Source organism: Budorcas taxicolor, chromosome 6 (assembly GCF_023091745.1).
Source record: "Budorcas taxicolor isolate Tak-1 chromosome 6, Takin1.1, whole genome shotgun sequence".
Lineage (NCBI taxonomy): Eukaryota > Metazoa > Chordata > Mammalia > Artiodactyla > Bovidae > Budorcas > Budorcas taxicolor.
Genome location: NC_068915.1, coordinates 19,772,938 through 19,798,636, shown reverse-complemented (window position 1 = coordinate 19,798,636; position 25,699 = coordinate 19,772,938). Strand labels below are relative to the sequence as shown.

General features: G+C 38.4%; 1 protein-coding gene across 1 annotated transcript in view; it reads left to right on the top strand.

Moving 5' to 3' along the window:
* Positions 1-25,699, top strand: part of GSTCD (glutathione S-transferase C-terminal domain containing) — a 129,493-nt gene that overhangs the window by 88,382 nt on the left and 15,412 nt on the right. Inside the window, exons 6-8 of the mRNA XM_052641983.1 lie at positions 9,786-9,901; positions 10,062-10,106; positions 12,238-12,366. Of these exons, the coding sequence (XP_052497943.1) occupies positions 9,786-9,901; positions 10,062-10,106; positions 12,238-12,366 (290 nt within the window). The remainder of the gene's footprint in view (positions 1-9,785; positions 9,902-10,061; positions 10,107-12,237; positions 12,367-25,699) is intronic.

Sequence of the window (25,699 nt, the reverse complement as noted above, 5' to 3'; positions counted from 1 at the left end):
GCATCACCAACTCAATGGATGTGAGTTTGAGTGAACTCCCGGAGATGGTGATGAACAGGGAGGCCTGGCGTGCTGCGATTCATGGGGTCACAAAGAGTCGGACACGACTGAGCGACTGAACTGAGCTGAATTGGAAGTTAGAAATCCTTGGTTGAAAACCCACCTTCTCTGCCTATCAGCTGTGTGTCTTTAAGCAAGTGCTAAGTCTGAGCAGTCTCTTCAGTGAAAAAAGGAACAGGTTATCCACCTGACAACCTGACAGTCTTGAAGTTAGATGCTATATCAAATGTTCAAGTGCTTAATAAACTGCAAAGCATCTTATAAACAGAAACTGTTATCAATCATCTTAGAAGGTTTAATGAAAGAACTATGAATTTTTTAAGTTAGGGCTGTTAAAATGTCATAAAATTATTGTACAATGTGTTTAATAATCTCCTAAGGCCAAGTGTAATGGTTTTTCTACTATTTTAAATAAGGTGTAAGTTCATTAAGGATAGAAATCAAGTGATAGGCATCTTTGTGTCCCTAACGTTGTCTAGAACAAGTCTATGTAGGTTAGTTTAGTTGGTTGATTTGTTGGTTAAATGATTGATTGAGAAAGATAGTTTATGAGGTCAATATTCCTCAATTTAGAGAAGAATAAATTGGCTTCTTTTAGCATTTTGAATTTCTAGCTAATAATTATTGCTCTAATAATATCTGTAACAAAACTGTCAGAGTGAAAATGCCGTCGCACTGATACACTATTGTTGATTTCATAGACTGCACTGTGTGATGGGTGGATGGGCTGGAGGTGGGAGACAGAGGGCAAAGGTAATAGATGATTAGTATCTATTGTTAGAAGAATACTGCAGCTCTGAGGTTAGTATGGCCAAGAGGGTTAGTGAAACCTGCTGCTGCTGCAACTGGCTTTAAAAATTGCAAATTCGGACAATTCTAATTTTCAGTATTTTCAACAAGTCATTTCCAAAATTTAAACAAGTGTGCCCTAACCTAAAGTATAAACTTTACATTGCTGCTTAGTTTCATGCATCTTCTCAGGCGTTTCTTTAGGAATTGTATTCATGCTTTTCTAGTTTTTGGTATAGCTTTAAATGGCAGCTTTCTTATTTCCTCTTAAAGGTTTTCAGAAACTTTTCCATCCCCACCTAGAACACTGTTTCATAGTTGATTCCTTTTTCTATTTCAGTACAGTATACTTTCAAATATGATTGAATTTGTTTTCATACTTAGTACCTTCAAAAGTTAAGGTATTTTGAAGTACCTTAAAATGCTGTTTAAGTCATAATTATAGAGAAAATTCATTCATTAAACTTTTCTTGAGCATGTGTTATGTGCCTGTCAGTCTCCTAATAGTCTTTCCACTTAATTGGGCCCAAATTTATGTAATTCCAGAAAAAATCATCTGTATCTATTTCACATAAACAGAAGCAGTTTTAGCTAACAGTCCTTTTTGGGGTAGTTGGTATAATGAATAATGCCTTAGAACTCCTTATTACCAAATTCAGACTCAAATTAAAGAAAGTAGGGAAAACTGCTAGACCATTCAGATATGACCTAAATCAAATCCCTTATGATTATACAGTGGAAGTGAGAAATAGATTTAAGGGCCTAGATCTGGTAGATAGAGTGCCTGATGAACTATGGAATGAGGTTCGTGACATTGTACAGGAGACAGGGATCAAGACCATCCCCATGGAAAAGAAATGCAAAAAAGCAAAATGGCTGTCTGGGGAGGCCTTACAAATAGCTGTGAAAAGAAGAGAGGCGAAAAGCAAAGGAGAAAAGGAAAGATATAAGCATCTGAATTCAGAGTTCCAAAGAATAGCAAGGAGAGATAAGAAAGCCTTCCTCAGTGATCAATGCACAGAAATAGAGGAAAAGAACAGAATGGGAAAGACTAGAGATCTCTTCAAGAAAATTAGAGATACCAAGGGAACATTTCATGCAAAGATGGGCTCGATAAAGGACAGAAATGGTCTGGACATAACAGAAGCAGAAGATATTAAGAAGAGGTGGCAAGAATACACAGAAGAACTATACAAAAAAGATCTTCATGACCAAGATAACCATGATGGTGTGATCACTCTTCTAGAGGCAGACATCCTGGAATGTGAAGTCAAGTGGGCCTTGGAAAGCATCGCTGCGAACAAAGCTAGTAGAGGTGATGGCATTCCAGTTGAGCTATTTCAAACCCTGAAAGATGATGCTGTGAAAGTGCTGCACTCAATATGCCAGCAAATTTGGAAAACTCAGCAGTGGCCACAGGACTGGAAAAAGTCAGTTTTCATTCCAATCCCAAAGAAAGGCAATGCCAAAGAATGCTCAAACTACCGCACAATTGCACTCATCTCACATGCGAGTAAAGTAATGCTCAACATTCTCCAAGCCAGTCTTCAGCAATACGTGAACCGTAAACTTCCTGATGTTCAAGCTGGTTTTAAAAAAGGCAGAGGTACCAGAGATCAAATTGCCAACATCTGCTGGATCATGGAAAAAGCAAGAGAGTTCCAGAAAAACATCTATTTCTGCTTTATTGACTATGCCAAAGCCTTTGACTGTGTGGATCACAATAAACTGGAAAATTCTGAAAGAGATGGGAATACCAGACCACCAGACCTGCCTCTTGAGAAATCTGTATGCAGGTCAGGAAGCAACAGTTAGAACTAGACATGGAATAACAGACTGGTTCCAAATAGGAAAAGGAGTACGTCAAGGCTGTATATTGTCACCCTGCTTATTTAACCTATATGCAGAGTACATCGTGAGAAACGCTGGACTGGAAGAAACACAAGCTAGAATCAGGATTGCTGGGAGAAATATCAATAACCTCAGATATGCAGATGACACCTCCCTTATGGCAGAAAGTGCAGAGGAACTAAAAAGCCTCTTGATAAAAGTGAAAGTGGAGAGTGAAAAAGTTGGCCTAAAGCTCAACATTCAGAAAACAAACATCATGGCACCTGGTCCCATCACTTCATGGGAAATAGATGGGCAAACAGTGGAAACAGTGTCAGACTTTATTTTGGGGGGCTCCAAAATCACTGCAGATGGTGATTGCAGCCATGAAATTAAAAGACGCTTACTCCTTGGAAGAAAAGTTATGACCAACCTAGATAGCATATTCAAAAGCAGAGACATTACTTTGCCGACTAAGGTCCGGTTAGTCAAGGCTATGGTTTTTCTTGTGGTCATGTATGGATGTGAGAGTTGGACTGTGAAGAAGGCTGAGCACCGAAGAATTGATGCTTTTGAACTGTGGTGTTGGAGAAGACTCTTGAGAGTCCCTTGGACTGCAAGGAGATCCGACCAGTCCACTCTTAAGGAGATCAGCCCTGGGATTTCTTTGGAAGGAATGATGCTAAAGCTGAAGCTCCAGTACTTTGGCCACCTCATGCGAAGAGTTGACTTACTGGAAAAGACTCTGATGCTGGGAGGGATTGGGGGCAGGAGGAGAAGGGGACGACAGAGGATGAGATGGCTGGATGGCATCACGGACTCGATGGCCATGAGTCTGAGTGAACTCCGGGAGATGGTGATGGACAGGGAGGCCTGGCGTGCTGCGATTCATGGGGTCGCAAAGAGTCGGACACGACTGAGCAACTGAACTGAATCATTTTAAAATAAGAAAACTTTTTTCAGTAGTTAATAATAACAGCCTTTACAACATAAAAAACAGCCATTATAGTATAAAAGCCTTTTGGATAATGACAAAGAATTTTAAAAAGTAACGTTTTTGGTTTTGTCTTTAAGAAAAAAAAAAAAACTTATTACAATAGAAATTCATGTCAGTGTAGCCAGGAGTGAGGAATAGGTTTCAAGCAAAGAGGAAAAAATCTATATAGCAGCTGACTCACCAGCAGTGATATTTTGAAGGAACTATAGCCATTGTTCAGAGAGGCTGAACATAGAGGGTATAGTATGAAAGCAGCAGAAAGGAGGTTCAGCAAATTAACAGGGCCCAGATCATTTAAGGCCTTGCTTTCTTTCCAAGAAGTTAGGACTTTTTTCGTAAGGCAGAGGGGAGCCTTTAAAAGTATTTTAAGTAAGGACAAGTATTTTCATGGGTAGTTTTGGAAGGTACTTTTTAGTAATATACTCCAGAAAATCACCCTCAATGATGAGCTATGGCAGAGAGAGAGAACCTGGTGTGCACAGCATTTCAGGGACCGCCATGTGGAGAGAAGCCTGGGAAGGAGAGTGAGAAGAAGAACCCAGTAAGGATCCAAAGGCACTCTTGGTCTAGAACAGCAGAGCTCAAAATGATTCAGTGAGTTCAATTTGTTTAGTTTCATTTTCTTAATTACATCATTTAATGACATTAGTATCAGTTGAGGTTGAATGCTCCACATAAATTCATGAATAATTCTGTCTGATTTGTGGATATACTCTATGCAAAATTTAAAATGTTGCAGGATAGCAGTATAAAAGAACATCTTAATATGGAATAATGTAAAAATAACAAAGCTGTCTACTCAAAGAGAACTTACCTCTAAGGAGTTCTAAGCATACATGTTAAGTGTAAAGTAAGACTGTTTTCTCTGCAGCACAGAGAGACAAGATAACAAGCAGTGCCCTTTCCCATCTGGCCCTGCCAAATTCTTAGATCTATCCTATGCCCTACCACTTTCCCATGGATCCTCATTTTTGAGCACAAGCGAGCTAATTGCAGTTTCTCCCCTAAGTATGCCATATCACACTTTTTAAAAAAAATAATAATTTCATGTTATTATTCTTTTGGTTGTGCCAGGTCATTGTTGCTTTGCACAGACTTTCTCTAGCTGCGCAAGGCAGAGCTGCTCTTCATCGCTGTGTGTGGCCTTCTCACTGCCGTGGCTTCTCTTGTTGCCGAGCACAGGCTCTAGGGCACATGGGCTCAGTACTTGTGGCCCACGGGCGTAGTTGCTCAGTGGCGTGTGGGATCTTCCTGGACCAGGGGTCGAACCTGTGTCACCTGCATTGGCAGTCAGATTCTTTATCACTGAACCACCAGGGAAGTGCCTGCCGTACCATTTTTAGCATGCTTTCCCCACCCGTTCTACCTGGCAAGTTTCTGTTCCTCCTCAGAGACTCAGCTGAAATACCCCATATCTCAGTAAAATCCCCAGTTGATGTCTCAAACAGGTAGTTCTGTATCTGCAGTGCACATACTTTGCACATAATGAATACTCGTAGCTGCATACCATCTTCTTAGGCACCCTCTTAACTCCTGAGGCACAGGGACCCTGTCTTACTTTGCGTTGTGTCCTCAGCCTGCAGACAACTCCTGGGCATATACTTGGAGCCTAGTGACTGTTCCAAGCATGAAAACCACAGCTACCCTGAAGGTGGAATTTGGGCATCGCTGGCCATTACCCTTTGGAACATGTTTGTCTTAATGTTGTTAGGCTTCTTGAAAACATGAACCTGTGTGGTTATTACGTCCCTTCTCACCCACCAAAGGCCCTATTGATGCACCCTGTGTATTCAGCTGTCTCGTACCTACTCTGCAAACTCTCTATTACAGGTGCTCTGCTGGGGAAATTTACTCTTGCCCTCTTGATTTGATAAAAAGTGTATTTTTAAAAAATCCCTGCACCATTAGTTTTAGCCATCCCCTTTATCTCCATCTTTAATGATTTAAAAAAAAAATTCACAGAATGAGGGTGGGGTGCTACATCTCAAAGAAATACTTAGAAAACAAAACAGCAAATGAATCTTTTTAAGGCTAAAATGTATCCAAGCACCCATCCATTTTCCTTTTTACCAGTAATTTATAACGTTCAAGGTACTTTGTTGCTTCAGACCAGGAAGAAATAAATTAAGAGCTGCCTATGTTGGTGTATGGCAGAAACCAGCACAATATTGTAAAGCAAATATCTTGCAATAAAAAATTTATTTTAAAAAAGCTGCCTGATCTTGAGCACTATTTATTAATACTAGACTGAGTAGGTGTCCTGACTGCACACGTGCACATTTTCCATCCATGGCTTTTTTTTTCGGTCCTGCTTTATTTGATGCTTTGAACTGACCAAAAATGCCAGTGTCCTAATATGACGCTTCCTTAGTTTAAAAATTGGCTCCTTTACCCTGTACTTTCTTTTTGCGTAATGCAAACAATGAAGTTGTCTAAATAATCAGGTTCCTCCTAGCTTGAATTAGACAACAGACTCTACTGTAGAAGAATTTACATTGCAGGATAAATAGGATCATTTATATTAAAACACTTGATTCTTGGGTTTTGATTTTTCATGATGACACCTAAAGAACCATCATTTTTAGTCAAGTTAAAAAAATACTTTTATACATGTAAATGGTGTCAGGCACAAGAATATTGGGTTTAAATAAAAAGTATAATTTGGTTTTTAAGTGAATACCATATCTCAAAATACGTCTTTCTTTTTTTTTCTGATTTAGTTTCTTTATTAGAGTTATTATAGCCCTTAAAACACCAGATTTGCTAATGTATTGTCATCTGACAAAGCATAATCAAAATACCCCTTTCTTACCTGGTTAAACATATTTAAGATCCTATTCATGTTTCCAGGAGCTTCATAATATTTATAAAACTAGAATGGTGAGGAGGAATGCTTTATTAGAGGCAGTTTTTGCATAAAGCACCTAGGCTTCATGCTACTGTATTTTTAGTTCAACCTGTGAATGTTATGGGCAACTTAATAGTCTCTGTATTGAAACAGAACCCTGAAAGGTACCTTTTTGGCTTCATTTAAGCACAGGTTCTTCATATGCAAAGAGGCAGGTTTAGCAAGTGAAACAGATCTTCATCAACATTTGCTTTGGAAGCAGACCTGAGAAAGTTAGGCCACGCTAAATATCTGATGTGCTAGTTTCTTTGCCGCTTGATGGCTCCATTTAATGGCAGCATTTGTGACTCTCACTCTCCCCAGGGCCTCAAAAGTACTTTTCCTTTTTGCCTTCTGATTCCTGCCCCTTCTTCCCCTTCCTTGTTCTTATTCTTCTTCCTCCCAATAAAAACTACAGTGCCATAATAAAAATAGACAAATAGGTGGATTTATGACTGGATGCATAGAGGGGTGGATGGATAGCAGTGTGATGAACCAACTCTAGTAGGCTGTTAATGGTAGAATCTAGGTAGAGGGTGCAGAGTCATTCACTGAATGTTGATTCTTTCAACTTTGCCTTGTGTTTAAAAATTGTCATAATAAAACCTCTTAGGAGTGGCTGTCCACAAAATCACAGGGGCTTTCACTAACTGTTTAAATAGTTTGCTATTATATTATTAGATAAAAATAAAATAAGTGCATGAAACGGTCTTCACAAATGAAGTCACCAAACTATTGATTTCAATGCATTTTATGTTTGAAATTTACATTAGGCCATGCTAAATAATTACGAATGCACACAATGAGTCAGGTGTATGATAATGACCACGTTGTTACAGTAGGAAATTGGTTAAATAATCTGGGTATAGATAGTTAATAAAATTTTCACAGCCATTAAAAGTTACAGTGTAGAAACAAATTCATAGACACAGAAAGATTTATAATGTTTTCTATGCTCTCTAGATAATTATGAACTTACGGGTATAGTTGGAAGTACATATATTAAAAACAGAAAACTACATAGAAAAATGATGTTTTATCTCATATAGATCTTTTTAAATTCACATTTTCTGTTTTTTCCTAAAAGTTTCCTAATGTTTTAATTTTAGTAATAGAAAAAAGAAAGAAAGAAAAATGGAAAAAAGGAAAAAAGAAAATGGAAAAAGAAAAAAGCATGCTATTTTTCTGTGAAAATGGAGTGGTTAAACTTGTTATCTGTAAATAATTTTTGATCATGCCCAAAAGATTATCTGCATTTTTCCTTTTATATTTACCACTGAACTTCCCTGTAGCTCAAACAGTAAAGAATCTGCCTGCGATGCGGGAGACCAGGATCCGATCCCTGGGTTGGGAAGATCCTCCAGAGAAGGGAATGGCAACCCACTCTAGTATTCTTGCCCGGAGAATCCCGTGGACAGAGGAGCCTAGCAGGCTACAGTTTGTGGGGTCGCAAAGAGTGAGACAAGACTGAGCAACTAACACACACACACGTCACTGAAAGCTGCCCTTATATTTTTTAAATCTTGCTCTGATGAACAGTGCATTTGAAATATGTTAAAACAAATACTTTTATTCATTCTTCCGAAGATATTTTAGTGGACTTGACTGGTGGCCTTTGAAAGGAAAGTTAAGATGTTCTCATACTGCTAGGCCCAAGGCGTTTCATGCTTGGAAATGCCCTATCTTCTATCTCTAATTACATTAAATATCTGTGTCTGACTCCTGAGGAAAGGAAGCTTCAAAGCAGAAATAAGAAAATCTAATTTATTTCTAAATGCAATAACAATTGATATATTTTAGACAATGTGACACCTGTGTTCCAAGTGTCTTAACCAGAAGAATTAAGAGTTCACAGATGTGCCAGTTAGAGAATAAAAATGTTTTTATTATTATAGGGCTCTTTTCTCCAAGGAGATTTAAGCAATGTGCTGAAATTAGATAATCTTTATACTAAGTCTCTGAGAGGGATAGATAGAAGAGACTATTACTGTTAATTTTTATTCTTCCAGTAACAGACACTACCCTTATGGCAGAAAGTGAAGAGGAACTAAAAAGCCTCTTGATGAAAGTGAAAGAGGAGAGTGAAAAAGTTGGCTTAAAGCTCAACTTTCAGAAAACTAAGATCATGGCATCTGGTCCCATCACTTCATGGGAAATAGATGGGGGAACAGTGGAAACAGTGTCAGACTTTATATTTTTAGGGCTCCAAAATTACTGCCAGATGGTGATTGCAGCCATGAAATTAAAAGACGCTTCCTCCTTGGAAGGAAAGTTATGACCAACCTAGCATATTAAAAAGCCGAGAGATTATTTTGCCAACAAAGGTCCGTCTAGTCAAGGCTATGGTTTTTCCAGTGGTCATGTATGGATGTGAGAGCTGAGCTGTGAAGAAAGCTGAGCGCCAAAGAATTGATGCTTTTGAACTGTGGTGTTGAAGAGAAGACTCTTGAGAGTCCCTTGGACTGCAAGGAGATCCAACCAGTCCATCCTATCCTGGGTGTTCATTGGAAGGACTGATGCTGAGGCTGAAACTCCAATACTTTGGCCACCTCTTGTGAAGAGTTGACTCATTGGAAAAGATCCTGATGCTGGGAGGGATTGGGGGCAGGAGGAGAAGGGGACGACAGAGGATGAGATGGCTGGATGGCATCACCAACTCGCTGTACATGAGTTTGAGTGAACTCCGGGAGTTGGTGATGGACAGGGAGGCCTGGTGTACTGTGATTCATGGGGTCGCAAAGAGTCAGACACGACTGAGCGACTGAACTGAACTGAACATTTATTAAACACTTTATTTATGACTCTGAAGTTAATTTTACACTTACTGTTTCCTCTCTTTCAAAGACATTTTTTCATAGATTTTTCTGTCGATGACAATTAAAAGAATAGTTGTGTTAGTCCCTCAGTCGTGTCCGACCCATTGGGACCCCACGGACTGCAGCCCAAACAGACTTCTCTGTTCATGGAATTCTCCAGGCAAGAATACTGGAGTGGGTTGCCATTTCCTCCTCCAAAAGAATTGTTAGGTAAGGATAAAAGTAAAATTAAGCAAAAAGAGATTTCACCTCTGGGTTCCAGTTCTCTAATCCACTCTTAGTGGGTCACATGGAATGGTATTCACTTACATCTGTACCACTCTTTGTATACGCTGCTGGCCTAGTGCACCGGTGCCTTCCCAGTCCCTGCAGGACCTAATGTGTCACTGTCTTCATCTCTTTCCAGGTAAAATGTCCAGTGATCGAGCTTTGAGGAAGCAGCAACAGTTGAACAACCTTGTTTATATGGTGACAAATCAGGCCAAACCTGGTGACAGAATTGTGGATTTCTGTAGTGGTGGGGTACCGTATCTCTTCTTTATTCTCTTTAGCCTTTCCAAGACGAACTGACTTTACTACCTTACACTCAAGGACATGTTTTTATATGACAAGACTGTTGTCTCAGAATAAACAAAAGCCTGAGGGACCAAAGTTAACTTGTTCCTTTTCTTGCCTTTTTCAGGGCCACGTTGGGATTGTCCTAGCTCACATGCTGCCATCATGCCAGGTAAGGTCTGAATGATAGATGATAGGAAACTGCACAATTCAATTAGCTGAGTCTGACTTATCCCTGTTTGAGCTGATAGTCATTCACTGAGGTCAGATATGAGGCACAGTCATTTTATTTTTCATTGAACTACACTTCTAAGTTTCAGAATCTTAGGGGAAAAGAGTAGGGCCACGTACAGTTTTTATTTTTTATAAAAGAAATAATTATTTCACTGTTAATTAATGATGAAACCAGTTTAATTGTCAACATAATTTTGTACTTGAAATACTAGCTTCTGGAACTTGTTGAGCATATTCTTTGGTGCCTTGGTTTTTAGTCATTGTATCAGAATTGTAAAAATATTTTCTAAAGAAAAAGATAAACCCCAGATCTACCACTCTGATCCACCAAATGCATTTCCCCCCATGTGCTCATTAAACCATTGTTCAGAAGGATGCTTGTTGCTGCAAATTCTAAGCCTGCAAATACAATTTCAACCACCTGCTTTCACTCAATCTTATGTCATAAATGTTTTTCCCTATTGCAAGTAGTTTTAAATATCATCACTGAAATGTAACTTCATAATGTTTTTGAGTAAATATACTGTAATTTATACAATCACCATCACCATTTGTTAGAAGTTTGTGCCGTTTTTAGTCTTTTGTCATAGTAAATCATTTCCTCCCAGCTTTTAGCATAAAAGCTAAAACTTGATGTCATTTTTTCAAATTACAATTCTTTGCTTGTGAGCTCTCTGGAAATTACAAAATAATTAAAGTGATTATTCTCAGAAGAAAAACTGTGGAAGAACTCATAGACTGGCCAGAATGATAGAGAGTGGAAAGTATTATTCTTTATCTTTCTTAGTAAATAAATGAGGAACATAAGGAGAAACAGACAGGCAGCTGTTTCATCACCAAGGAAAACAACAATTTCATGGTTGGAGTAAGAGGAAGAGAGCTCACGGAGCAGAATCCTGGAGATGCAGAGTCAGAGTCTGGTGTCTTTTTTTCCCTTCCTAAAAGGTCTGGAAACTTAGAGATGTTGAAATTGGAGAAGGATAATCTTGGTTAGAATAAAGGCTGGAAAACCTTTGACACCAACTATCCTCTGACAAGCTTTTTATACAAAAAGATCCAGAATTTTTCCATAAAGACAAATGTAAGGACAAAATAAGGACCAAACTAAGAATGAGAATGATGAAAGTGACCTAAGTCTGCCCACTTTTCTTCATCCAAATCAATGATGTCTCCTCTCTTCCTTGGCCTGGCTTACTATTAGAAATTTGTGACTTGTTGCCGTGCCTTTTGCCTTGGCCCCACCAATCCATACTTGCAAGCAGCTGGTTGTCCTTTTACCCCACGTGATCTGGCTCCCATTACCTCTCCAGTCTGATTTCTTCCCTCCACACCCTGTCTCCCCACTCCAAGCTCCAGCATCGCTCACTGTACACCAGCTATACCAGTCTTCTCGGTTCTTCAAACCCACTGTATCTTTCTCACCTTGGGCCTTTATACATGTTTCTCTCTCCACCACAAACTCCTTCATTCCTCCAGCTAATTTCTATTCATTTTTCAGGCCTCAATTAATATGTTACTCTTAAATATTAAATGACTGAAACCTCTCTTAGTCATCAAGTTTACATGCTTCGATAACACATTTATGTCTTTCATTAAACACTTACCACTCACTGTATTATACTTACCTTTCTCACTTATATCACCATATCTGTAAGCTCCAAGGGTTCAAGGACCTTGTTTGTTTTTATACTGTACTATCTGGCGTATGTCCTAGCACAGGATAGTGAAAATGAAGTGAAAGTGAAAATCACTCAGTCGTGTCTGACTCTTTGCGACCCCATGGACAGTATAGCCTGCCAGACTCCTCTGCCCATGAAATTCCCCAGGCCAGAATACTGGAGTGGGTAGCTGTTCCCTTCTCCAAGGGATCTTTCCAACCCAGAGATCCGACCCAGGTCGCCCACATTGCAGGCAGTTTCTTTACTGTCTGAGCCACCAGGGAAGCACAACGATAAGGATCAATATAATATGATCAACATTATTAAAGCTAGTAAATACAGTAATAATACTTGGCTTTAATGTCTAAATTAGGTTACTGAATATACTATTGTTTCCTGTGTGAAATCTAGGTTATACTAATAGAAAACAAGGAATTGTCATTAATTCGTGCTAAGAAGAGAAGTGATGAACTAGGTTTAAGCAACATTTGGTTTATTCAAGCAAATATGGAGTATTTTACAGGGATGTTTAATATTGGGGTAAGTAATCATGCAATTTCAGCTTCTTTAACTAAATAAGAGGAATGAAATGTCCTAGAGTAAATAAAGGAGATACATTTATTTTCTTTGCTAAACAAGAAATGTATAACTTTTGTTTTCTACTATCTATAAAGTATACCTTATTAATGAATATTACTTCATTCACAGCATTTTATTATTACATGGTAAAGATAATATTTGTTCCTCTACCAGACAAGAACTGTATTTTCTTCACTGCGAAATCCGCAGTGCCTGAAAAAATGTTTGACACATGGCAAGTACTTTAAAAATAGTTACTAATTGAATGAATTCTAATGAAGATGACTTCCCTTTGGTTTATTCTACATTTTTAGAAGGAAGTGAAAGAAAAGAAAAACAGAGAATATAATAGAGTTTGTTTATATGTGTAACTAATTCACTTTGCTGAACACCTGAAACTAACAACAATATTTAAATCAACTATACTCCAATAGAAAAAAAAAAATAAGCTGCAAATACTTGAGTTGCTTTCAGATAATTCATTCTTTAGCAAGGATTTGATATCTTCATGTATTCTGAGCTTCTAGTATAAAATGTATTGGTGATGTTTTTGAAACCTTCAAATCAAATTGTTACTGTTTGATACCACTAGAAGACCAAAGATAATGTGATTGTGCCAGTTCATTTAAATCCAGGGTTGTACACTCTGGTGGAGTTTGAGTTTCAATAAGATGTTAGCATCGCTGCTGTTCTTATATCTGTTTTGAATATTTTTTCTTATTTTTATAGTACTAAATGCTCAATTAGAAAACTACATAATAATATAAGGAAGAATCACCAGTATTTCTGCTAGTGACAGATAATACTACCAAAACCCTTTGGTCTTTGTGTATTCATACACACAAACAAATGCATATTTACATATACCTTGAGATCCTGCTTTACTTGAAATTGTCATAAATGCTTTCCCTACTCATTAATCATGTTCCTTTTCTATTGTTATTATACTTGTTATTTATTATATGTGTCTAATGATGTATCAGTTAAGACTTTTGATTCGTTTGCCTAATCACTTTACAGGAAGGTTATGCTAGCTTGCATTCCCAACTGTGTATGGTTACATAGCATATACAATGGGCTTGTCTAGTTGAAATTCTTGTCCAATCTTAGAAGTCCAGACTTTTCGTAGTACTTTCGATTTTTGTTCAGTCAGTGAGATTCATTTTTTAAATATCAACTTCTGAAAAATTGTGAGACTTATTGTTATACAGCCTGAAAAGAGTGCAGTGTGTTTCCTTTGTGGACATAATATAGATTGGTTATCTCAAGCGAAGCTTATGGAAAGAGAAGTAGACTTTTAAGAAACCTGTTAGAAAGGATATTCAGGAAAATATAGACATCTGATACAGCAAGTTCAAATTAAATATATATTTGCGTACCACTTAAATTTTACATAAACGTTGAGGTAGAGGATAAAGCTTCTTCCTAAAACAGGCCATTAAACCAATGCGCATGTTACCAGTACACCAGGAAGAGTGTATAAGGTACCATTTACTCTCCTCTCAAATCACAAAATTCCCAGCCGATCAACCATGTGTCCCTTTACCCTTCCATGGCTTGTAGGTGATAAATCATTCTGGCACATTCTTATACCTTTCAAGGTCATGTAATTCACTAACACAAACTAGCAAAGTCTATGTCTTTTGGGAAGTGACATTTTTCTCTATATCTCATAATAATGTACCCATAATGGGTTTTTTTTCTTTCATAATTACCTTTGTCAAGATATATGGAAAATGAATTAAAATTACTTGGAGGATTAAACCAAAATTAGATTTAAGAATATAATTTGCCTAGGAGGATAATTGAAGTATTGTCAGTAGATAAATCAAACCCAATGCATCAGTGGCTCTTTTATATGAAATAGACTCTAGTGAAAACACTGTAGCTAGAGAGGAAATCAGAATAACCAGGTATCAGGAATGTACTAAAGCTCTATTAATTCAGTTTTGTGGTATTTCAAATAAGGGTTTGCTGCTGCTTAGTTGCTTCAGTCGTGTCTGACTCTGTGTGACCCCATAAGTGGCAGCCCACCAGGCTCCTCTGTCCCTGGGATTCTCCAGGCAAGAACACTGGAGTGGGTTGCCGTTTCCTTCTCCAACGCATGCATGCATGCTAAGTCGCTTCAGTCGTGTCCGACTCTGTGCGACCCTATGGACAGCAGCCCACCAGGCTCCTCTGACCATGGGATTCTCTAGGCAAGAATACTGGAGTGGGTTGCCATTTCCTTCTCCAAAATAAGGGTTTAGTTAGTGTTTATGCTGCCCCACTTTTCTGAGTCTAAAACTGGGATGACAACCTAGGGCTTTTGGTGACAGGGTGTGCAGCTCTAAAGCACATGTTCCAGCTTTCTTGCGTGTTTAGCTTAGGTTTTGTGAGTGCATTGCTATTTACCCCATGAAATCACGTGTACAACACTCTGCTTTGTAACTGGACTTGTATTATCTCTTTTTTCTGTTACCACCCCTTTCATATTAGCTGCATGGTTAGTCAGCTTACTATTAAATTAACTGTGAACCACTTTAGCGGCCTGTGAAGTAACTAGTCTGTTTTGTGGTCTTTTGCCACACCATTTTTATAATTTGCATCATTGGCTAATTAGTTGATATTTAAAATTCTTTGACGATTTCTCTGTGGTTTCATGCTTGATTTCTTTCTGAATATTTGTTAAAGAACAGTTCTGTATGTTTTCCTTGCTGTTGGAGTTCTCTGACAGTATGTCTGCTTTCATCATTGGTTTTGATTTCCTGTCTCATCCTGTTGTCTGCTTAGTTGTCGTCAATCCAGACCACCTCCCGCTCCGCCCCCGAGGCTGTAGTTTACCCATCCATCTCCCCTCCCCCGTCCTCCCACTTGCTCTGGTCATGGCCGTGCTGTGGCCCACAGCATGTGTCCCCTTAGTCAGGTTTGTGCTTTGTCTTCATGTCTCATTAAATGGTGTTTTTCCCCCATAGCAGTAAGTTGAATTGGTGTATCACTATGCAGTTACAGGAGAAGGCAATGGCAACCCACTCCAGTACTCTTGCCTGGAAAATCCCATGGACAGAGGAGCCTGGTAGGCTGCAGTCCACGGGGTCGCACAGAGTTGGACACAACTGAAGCGACTTAGCAGCTTAGCTAGTGTTTATCTCTGCTTAGTAAATGCCTTTTATTTTGCTATTTTTCTCTGGACATAAAAATGAATGCTGTAAACAAGATTTTAAGGGGAGATTTTTAAAGTCCTCAAACCAACTATCTTTAGAAACTTCAAACAAATCAATTATATGTAAGAACTGAAATACTATTATTTGTCTTATCTCCATTAATACAGTGACCTGTATCAGGCAAAAATGAATAGATTTACTAACTTTGTAAAACTAGTGTGACTTGAAATAGTGGAAGGAAACAAATCTAAATACTTTTACGTCTTTCAACAAGGTCTTCCATCACCCCAAGGGCTGTGCTTCCCCCTTGTAACCAGAATCAGTGAGGTAACACCACATATTCCAAAGAACGTTTGTAGTTTCTGATTTCCCTTGTGTTTATTTGAGAAATGTATTTCCTTAGAAATACAAATATCTAATAAGCTTATTAGAAACATTCAAAGTCTCTAGTAACCAAATGCATTTTAACTTGAACAACAATGATATTCTGTTCTTGTTCTTAATATTTGCAAGGATTTAAAAAATATTACTCATTGACTGTAAGACTTCTGTGAGGAGCCCACATCATATAGGAGCTTTGAAATTTTTCATTTATATGGTATTTGTAATGATATGTTAATGGCATGAAATGTTAGTTATAATGGTAAACAGAGAAAATTTTATTAACATAATTGTTCTGTGCGTGCATGCTCAGTCACTCAGTTGTGCCCAACTCTTTGCAGCCCCATGGACTGTAGCCCACCAGGCTTCTCTGTCCATGAATTTTCCAGGCAAGAATACTGGAGTGGGTTGCCATTTCCTGCTCTGGGGAAACATACTGGTTAAGAGAATGCACTTTAAGATTGAATTTAACTTGTGCTACAATCTCAGTTCAGCCACTTACTCGTTGTATTGCCTTGGGCAACTTATTTAAACTCACCCTCAGTCCTTAGTTTTTTCATTTATGAAATGAAAATAAAATATCTGGCTCATGGGATGTTGATACAATGTTCATGAAGCACTTAGGTTGCCTCCCATTTAGGAAGTACTTAAAAAATTGGGCTTTTACTCTGTGCAGTGTGATCTCAACCATGTGAAAACTGCATTGAAAAGGATTGGGAGAAAAGTATGTTAATTTTTTTTTAAGGCAGCTATCTCTATATACTGTGTAATAATATTTTTTATTCAGTATTTTAAAAATATTCCAAATTTAACATTGTCATTTTTATATTCATAATAATGTAAACAGTAAAATTAGAAGAAATAAATATATGTGCTTAATATTTTATAGATAGATACCTAGCTTATTTAGCCAAGAAAGAATAATAGAGCCTGCTGCTGCTGCTGCTGCTGCTAAGTCGCTTCAGTCGTGTCCAACTCTGTGCAACCCCATAGACGGCAGCCCACCAGGCTCCCCCGTCCCTGGGATTCTCCAGGGAAGAACACTGGAGTGGGTTGCCATTTCCTTCTCCAATGCAGGAAAGTGAAAAGTGAAAGTGCAGCGCTCAGTCAGGTCCGACTCTTTGCGACCCCATGGACTGCAGCCTACCAGGCTCCTCCATCCATGGGATTTTCCAGGCAAGAATACTGGAGTGGGGTGCCATTGCCTTCTCCGATAATAGAGCCTAAGGAGCACTATAAGATATCTAAGAATTCTGAACCTATCAGATATATATATAATTCACTCAATCGTGTCTGACTCTTTGCAACCCCATGGACTGTGGCCTGCTAGGCTCGTCTGTCCGTGAAATTCTCCAGACAAGAATACTGGACTGGGTAGCCATTCTCCGCTCCAGATATGTGTATGTAATTTACTTTAAAACAAGTAATTGATTATTATAGAAACACCTTTCGATTGCCTTATTCTGATTTTTTTTTTCTCTATCATAAATAATGGTGCTTTCAATATCCTGTGCATAAGTTTGTTCTCATGTGAAAGTATTTCTGTGGAAAGAGTTCTAGATGACTAAAAGATACAAATTGAAATTTTGTGATACTGCCAAATGCTCTTCAAAATAGGCTTATTAATTTATACTCCCACCAACAGTGTATGAGAGTACTTATTTGTACTTATCACTGCCAGCTCTGTATATCATAAATCTTATTTTTATTTTTTTTTATTTTTTTATTTTTTTAAGTTTTTTATTTTTTTAATTTTAAAATCTTTAATTCTTACATGTGTTCCCAAACATGAACCCCCCTCCTACCTCCCTCCCCATAACATCTCTGTGGGTCATCCCCATGCACCAGCCCCAAGCATGCTGTATCCTGCGTCAGACAGACTAGCGATTCAATTCTTACATGATAGTATACATGATAGAATGCCATTCTCCCATATCATCCCACCCTCTCCCTCTCCCTCTGAGTCCAAAAGTCCGTTATACACAGCTGCGTCTTTTTTCCTGTCTTGCATACAGGGTCGTCATTGCCATCTTTCTAAATTCCATATATATGTGTTAGTATACTGTATTGATGTAATGGCTATTAATGTCCTAAAGAAAATACAGAAGTCTTTTCAAAATTAAGAAACATCTGAGAAGGTTTTTTTCCTTCCAGTTTGGATATATGCAGCTGTATGACTCTGAAATGATTATGTGTTAGGACTGAATGTTTGTGCCTTACCTCCACCATCAAAATATTCATGTGTTGAATTCCTTAACCCCTAATGTGATGGTATTAGTAAGTGAGACATTTGGGAGGTAATTGGGTCATAAGAGTGGTGCTCTCCTGAGTGGAATTAATGCCCTTATAAGAAGAGAAAGAAACTTGCACCCCTTCTTAGCTTTCCACCATATAGAGATGACAGCCATCTGCGAAGCAGGAAGAGGGTCCTCACTAGACATCAGACCTGCCAGCACTCTGATCTTGGACTTCCCAGACGCCAAAACTGAGAAAAAAATAAATATTTGCTGTTTGAACCACCAAGTTTATGATAGTTTTTAAAGAACATCCCAATCTAAAACAATATATCTTTGTGACCACATGGACTGTAGCTTACCAGGCTCCTCAGTCCGTGGAATTTTCCAGGCAAGAGTACTGGTGTGGGTTGCTGTTTCCTTCTCCTGGGGACCTTCCCAACCTAGGGATTGAACCCAGGTCTCGCGCATTACAGGCAGACGCTTTACCATCTGAGCCACCAGGGAAGCCTATATATTTCTTTGAGCCCCTTTTTTGGGGGTGGGGGTAAAAATACTGGAGTGGGTTGCCATTCCTTTCTCCAGGAGGTCTTCCTGACCCAGGGGTTGAACCCGGGTCTTCCACACTGTAGGCAGACGCTTTACTGTCTGAGCTACCAGGGAAGTCCTTCAAGGTTATATATCAATTACCATACCCTAAAAAGGGCAACCTAGACAAGATTATTTAAGTCAACCTTTTAAGACTATTTTTTTAAACTAAAGATTTATTTTATTTATCTAATTTTTTGGCTGTAGTGGGTCTTTGTTGCTGCACACAGGCTTATGCTAGTTGCAGCGAGCTACTCTAAGTTGCATGGGAGGGCTTCTCCTTGCAGTGGCTTCTCTTGTTGCAGAGCACAGGTTCTAGGCGTGCAGGCTTCTGTAGTTGTAGCAGTCGGCTCAGTACCTGTGATTTGCAGGCTCTAAAGCACAGGCTCAGTAGTTGTGGCGCATGGGCTTAGCTGCTCTGAGGCATGTGGGATCTTCCCAAACCAGGTATTGAACCAGTGTCCCCTGCACTGCAAGGCAAGTTCTTGACCACTGGGTCACCAGGGAAGCCCTTTAGAGGTATTTTTTAGAGAAGTCTATTATTGCCTTCTTGTCTAGTGCAAGATAATCATTATTATGAAAACTTACTTTATAAGATTTTACTTTTTAAGACTTAATTCATAATATGTATTAATACCTAGTCTCTCAAACAATATAACAATAACCTTGTTCCCAAACAGTATTAGTGAAAGGGCCATGACTATGGAAAACACACCTTGTGTAAAAACAAAAATTGTGTCAGTGTTGAACAACTTGCCCACAAAAATGTCTTGGTTGGGTAATTTCAATCATAACATGGGATCATCTCAAACAGGTGATCAGGTATTGATTCCTAACAATATTGGTGAATATTTTCTACTTATCAACATATATCACAGTCTCTAAACAGTTTATTTTTGAGTTATCTATATTTACCTTTTTCTATTTCACCCATAACAATTTTTAATATGATATTTTATCATTCATCAGTGCTTAGTGCTTAATTACAAGTTCATTTCTATATGTTAGTATACAATAGAATATGCAGTTATAGAATGTGATTCAGTAACACTTTGGATGAATGATTTATATACTTCTCATTTTAAAGGACAGATACTTGAGAAATGTAAATGCAATTTTAAAAAAATCATTAAGGCAATGAAAAACTCTCCAGGTGAGGGTGGCAGATTGCAACCCCCTTCTCCCCAAGAAAGATCAGACCGCTAAATAAAGAAAATAAGAGCCAGAAAAATCATACTCCATCTCTGATGACACAATGTTCAAGATTCTGTAACTTGAGCTATAATATTTGAAGATAGAAAGCCGATGAAGGAAAAATTACTGAGTAGAGAAGAGGAAAATCAAACGTAATGCATGGGGAGAGGGAGTCTCAAGAGGGCCATCAGGATTGTTTCCCACAATCCCAGAAAATTTCAGGAATTTAGGATGCCAGAAACTTCATAGGAAGAGGATAAGAAGGGGCTGAATCATGTTTAATTAAACATTTTATTTAGAGACCCAGATTCCTGCCACCATCTTGTGTAGACAAGTAACTATTTCCCCAGTATAGGGAGAAGAGAGAAAGAATGATGTGACTCTGAAAATAAGTGCCCTTAATTCCAGGATTCCTTCAGAAGCTAGAATCATCTCCTTAATCAAAGAGGTTAAAAGAGCCTCCTCTACAGAATCAGAACGATCCCCAGAGAAAATACTATAGCTATAATTTGGAAAAAAAAAAAAAAACAACAAAACAGCTGACCACCTGATTACACAGTCACTAAGGAAGCTCACCTTCAAGCCTTTCACTCAAACTTCCATCAACTTTTTAGAGATTCACTCTTGTATGAACAGACAATTGAGGAATATCAAGTGTGGAAAACTTCCAAAATAGAGGAGATCAAAGTAAAAACCATGGCAAAGTGTCTCCTTTTTATTCAAGGAGAGCTCAGAGAAGATACTGCATGAATGAAACAAAGGTGAAATGAAAAAGAAGTGAACCACCAGAGAACAAGAAAGAATAAAGCATGCTAGCCCACAGAAAAAGCAGGTGGAAAATCTAAACCATGACGTATAGGACATCATCTGAAAAAACAGGACAAAAAAAAAAAGAGATAGGGACTGAAAGAAGCATTTTTTTCCAATAGAGATTTAGTACATGAATCCAATACATCAATAGTAGGAGAACCAGAAATAGAAGACATATGATGGAGAGTAAAATATCGAAGAATTAATATAAGAAAATGTGTAAGTAATGAAAAATATGTTTCTCTTATCTGAAAAAGCCCACTTAAAAAAATGACCTAAAGCAAGGCACATTGTTGGGAGGCGGGATGGGAGTGGGGGAAGAGTTTTGTGATAAAAAGAAGTTCCTGACGGTTTCCAAAGAGAAAAAACAAATAGGTCACAAACAGAAAATTTGAAATCAAAATGCCATCACACTTCTTAATAGCCGCATGGAAAGCTAGAAGACAGTGAAGCAATGCCTTCAAAATTCTAAAAGACAGTTTCCAACCTAAAATGTTATGCCCGACCAATCAACAATCATGTATGCAAGTAATAAAGAAAATGTCAAGATCTCAAAAAAATGTATATCAGGAAACTACGTAGAAGATGTGTTTCACCAAAATTAAGAATAAATAATAAAAAGGAATCAGGTCAGTCACTCAGTTGTGTCTGACTCTTTTCGACCCCATGGACTACACCATGCCAGGCCTCCCTGTCCATCACCAACTCCCAGCGTTTACTCAAACTCATGTCCATTGAGTCGGTGATGCCATCCAATCATCTCATCCTATGTTGTCCCCTTCTCCTCCTGTCTTCAATCTTTCCCAGAATCAGGGTCTTTTCCAATGAGTCAGTTCTCTGCATCTTGTGGCCAAAGTATTGGAGTCTCAGCTTCAGCATCAGTCCTTCCAATGAATGAATATTCAGAACTGATTTCCTTCAGGATGAACTGGTTGGATCTCTTTGCTGTCCAAAAGACTCTGAAGAGTCTTCTCCAACACCACAGTTCAAAAGCATCAATTCTTCAGTGCTCAGCTTTTTTATAGTCCAATTCTCACATCCATACATGACTACAGGAAAAACCATAGCTTAGACTAGACGGACCTTTGTCAGCAAAGTAATGTCTCTGCTTTTTAATATGCTGTCTAGCTTGGTTATAACTTTTCTTCCAAGGAGTAAGCATCTTTTAATTTCATGGCTACAGTCACCATCTGCAGTGATTTTGGAGGCCCCCCCCAAAAAAAGTCTGTCACTGTTTCCACTGTTTCCCCATCTATTTGCCAAGAAGTCATGGGACCAGATGCCATGATCTTAGTTTTCTGAATGTTGAGTTTTAAGCCAAATTAAACTCATGATTAAACTTAAACTCTCTTCTTTCACTTTCACCAAGAGGCTCTTTAGTTCTTCGCTTTCTGCCATAAGGGTGGTGTCATCTGCATATCTGAGGCTATTGATATTTCTCCCAGCAATCTTGATTCCAGCTTGTGCTTCTTCCAGTCTGGCATTTCTTATAATGTACTCTGCATATAAGTTAAATAAGCAAGATAACAATATACAGCCTTGACGTACTCCTTTTCCTATTTGGAACCAGTCCGTTCTTGCATGTCTGGTCCTAACTGTTGCTTCTTGACCTGCATACAGATTTCTCAGGAGGCAGGTAAGGTGGTCTGCTATTCCCATCTCTTTAAGAGTTTTCCACAGTTTGTTGTGATCCATACAGTCAAAGGCTTTGGCATAGTCAATAAAGCAGAAATAGATGTTTTTCTGGAACTCTCTTGCTTTTTTGATGATCCAGAGTATGTTGGCAATTTGATCTCTCATTCCTCTGCCTTTTCTAAATCCAGCTTGAACATATGGAATTTCATGGTGCATGTACTGTTGAAGCCTGGCTTGGAGAATTTTGAGCATTACTTTACTAGTGTGTGAGATGAGTGCAATTGTACGGTAGTTTGAGCATTCTTTGGCATTGCCTTTCTTGGGATTAGAATGAAAACTGACCTTTTCCAGTCCTGTGGCCACTGCTAAGTTTTCCAAATTTGCTGGCATATTGAGTGCAGCACTTTCACAGCATCATCTTTCAGGGTTTGAAATAGCTCAACTGGAATGCCATCACCTCCACTAGCTTTGTTCCTAGTAATGCTTCCTAAGGCCCACTTGACTTTGGACTCCAGGATGTCTGGCTCTAGGTGAGTGATCACACCATCATGATTCTCTGGGTCATAAAGATCTTTTTTGTATAGTTCTTCTGTGTATTCTTGCCACCTCTTCTTAATACCTTCTGCTTCTGTTAGGTCCATACCACTTCTGTCCTTTATCGAGCCCATCTTTGCATGAAATGTTCCCTCGGTATCTCTAATTTTCTTGAAGAGATCTCTAGTCTTTCCCATTCTATTGTTTTCCTCTATTTTTTACATTGATCACTGAGGAAGGCTTTCTTATCTCTCCTTGCTATTCTTTGGAAGTCTGCATTCAAATGGGTATATCTTTCCTTTTCTCCTTTACCTTTTGCCTCTCTTCTTTTTACAACTATTTGTAAGGCCTCCCCAGACAGCCATTTTGCCTTTTTGCATTTCTTTTTCTTGGGGATGGCCTTGATCCCTGCCTCCTGTACAATGTCACGAACCTCCGTCCATAGTTCACCAGGCACTCTATCAAATCTAATCCCTTGAATCTGTTTGTCACTTCCACTGTGTAATTGTAAGGAATTTGATTTAGGTCATACCTGAATGGTCTAGAACTAACATCCAGAAAAGATGTTCTTTTCATTATAGGGGACTGGAATGCAAAAGTAGGAAGTCAAGAAACACCTGGAGTAACAGGCAAATTTGGCATTGGAGTACAGAATGAAGCAGGGCAAAGGCTAATAGAGTTTTGCCAAGAGGACACACTGGTCATAGCAAACCCCTTTTCCAACAACACAAGAGAAGAGTCTACACATGAACATCACCAGATGGTCAATACTAAAATCAGATTGATTATATTCTTTGCAGCCAAAGATCAGAAGCTCTATACAGTCAGCAAAAACAAGACCAGGAGCTGACTGTGGTCAGATTTAGATTTAAATGGAAGAAAGTAGGGAAAACCACTAGACCACTCAATGGACATGAGTTTGAGTAAACTCCAGGAGTTGGTGATGGACAGGGAGGTCCGGCGTACTGCAGTCCATGGGGTCACAAAGAGTCAGACACGACTGAGTGACTGAACTGAACTGAATTGGATGGTCTAGTGGTTTTCCCTACTTTCTTCCATTTAAATCTGAATTTGGCAATAAGGAATTCATGATCTGAGCCACAGTCAGCTCCCTGTCTTGTTTTTGCTGACTGTATAGGGTTTCTCCATCTTTGGCTGGATGAAAGATGTAATAAAAGGGAATGCTGCTGCTGCTGCTGCTGCTAAGTCGCTTCAGTCATGTCCGACTCTGTGCGACCCCATAGACAGCAGCCCACCAGGCTCCTCCATCCCTGGGATTCTCCTGGCAAGAACACTGGAGTGGGTTGCCATTTCCTTCTCCAATGCATGAAAGTGAAAAGGAATAAGTGGTATCTAATACACGAGTGGGTGAAGGGAGTTCTTAGTCTGATGGCAAAGAAAAGTCACAGGACCAGACAGAGCTAGGTGTTAGGCCTAGAAAGCTGTGAATCCAGGTTTTAGTAAAGGGTCAGAAGGCACAGGAAAGATGTCTTCAGGAAAGAAAAATGGAACTGGCCAATTATTTGACAATTTTCACACAGTGGAAAATTGTACCATAGGACATTTTACAGAACTTTTGTGCAGGGAAAGTCTTGGATGTTAAGAAGAAAAAATTTTCCAGCATAGTTAGCTCAGCAGTGAACTATACATACAGTTAATATACAAAGAAATAATAATAAAAGACACTGCATGAACACTTAACTAAAATTTAGAGTTAATATTAAGAGGATGACCAAAGGGAAAGGACATATAAATTATGCAAAAAAACACCCCACTTTATCTCCTGTAACAGAAAATCAATAGATGGTGTCTAATATTTACAAATCGAAAGAGCAGTATACGTTTTTTAATTGCAGTATAGTTGATTTACAATGTCATGTTAGTTTCAGGCATACAGCATAGTGATTCAGATATACATATATTTATGTAAATATATATACATATACATATTCTTTTTCAGATTCTTTTCCCTTATAGATTATTACAAAATGTTGGGTAAAGATCCCTGTGTTATACAGTAGGTCTTTGTTGGTTACCTATTTTATATATAGTAGTGTGTATCTGTTAATCTCAGTCTTCTAATTTATCCCTCCTTTTCCCTTTCATAACTGTAAGTTTGTTTTCTGTGTTTGTGGATATTTTTGTTTTGTAAATAAATTCATTTATATATATTTTTTAGATTCTACTTATAAGCAGTATCATGTATTTGCCTTTCTCTGCCTGACTTACTCCACTTAGTATGATAATCTGTAGGTGCATCCGTGTTGCTGCAAATGCTGTTTCATTTTTAAAGGCTAAGTAATGTATATATTCCATTGTATATATCATATATAACATTGTTGTTTTTCAGTCACTAAGTCATGTCCAACTCTTTGCAACCCCATGGACTGCAGCACATCAGGGGCCATATATATATAACATATATAATTATATATTATATGTATATGTTATATGTGTGTGTGAAAGTTGCTCAGTCATGTCCAACTCTTTCCAACCCCTTGGATTATACAGTCCATGAAATTCTCCAAGCCAGAATACTGGAGTGGGTAGCCTTTCCCTTCTGCAGGAGATCTTCCCAACCCAGGGATCAAACCAAGGTCTCCCACATTGCAGGTGAATTCTTTACCAGCTAAGCCACCAGGAAAGCCCATATGTTTTATATATATATATATATATATATATATATATACACACACACACACACATTAATATATAATGTATAATTAGTATATAATATTATATTAATATATTAATCACACATATATTAAATCCATA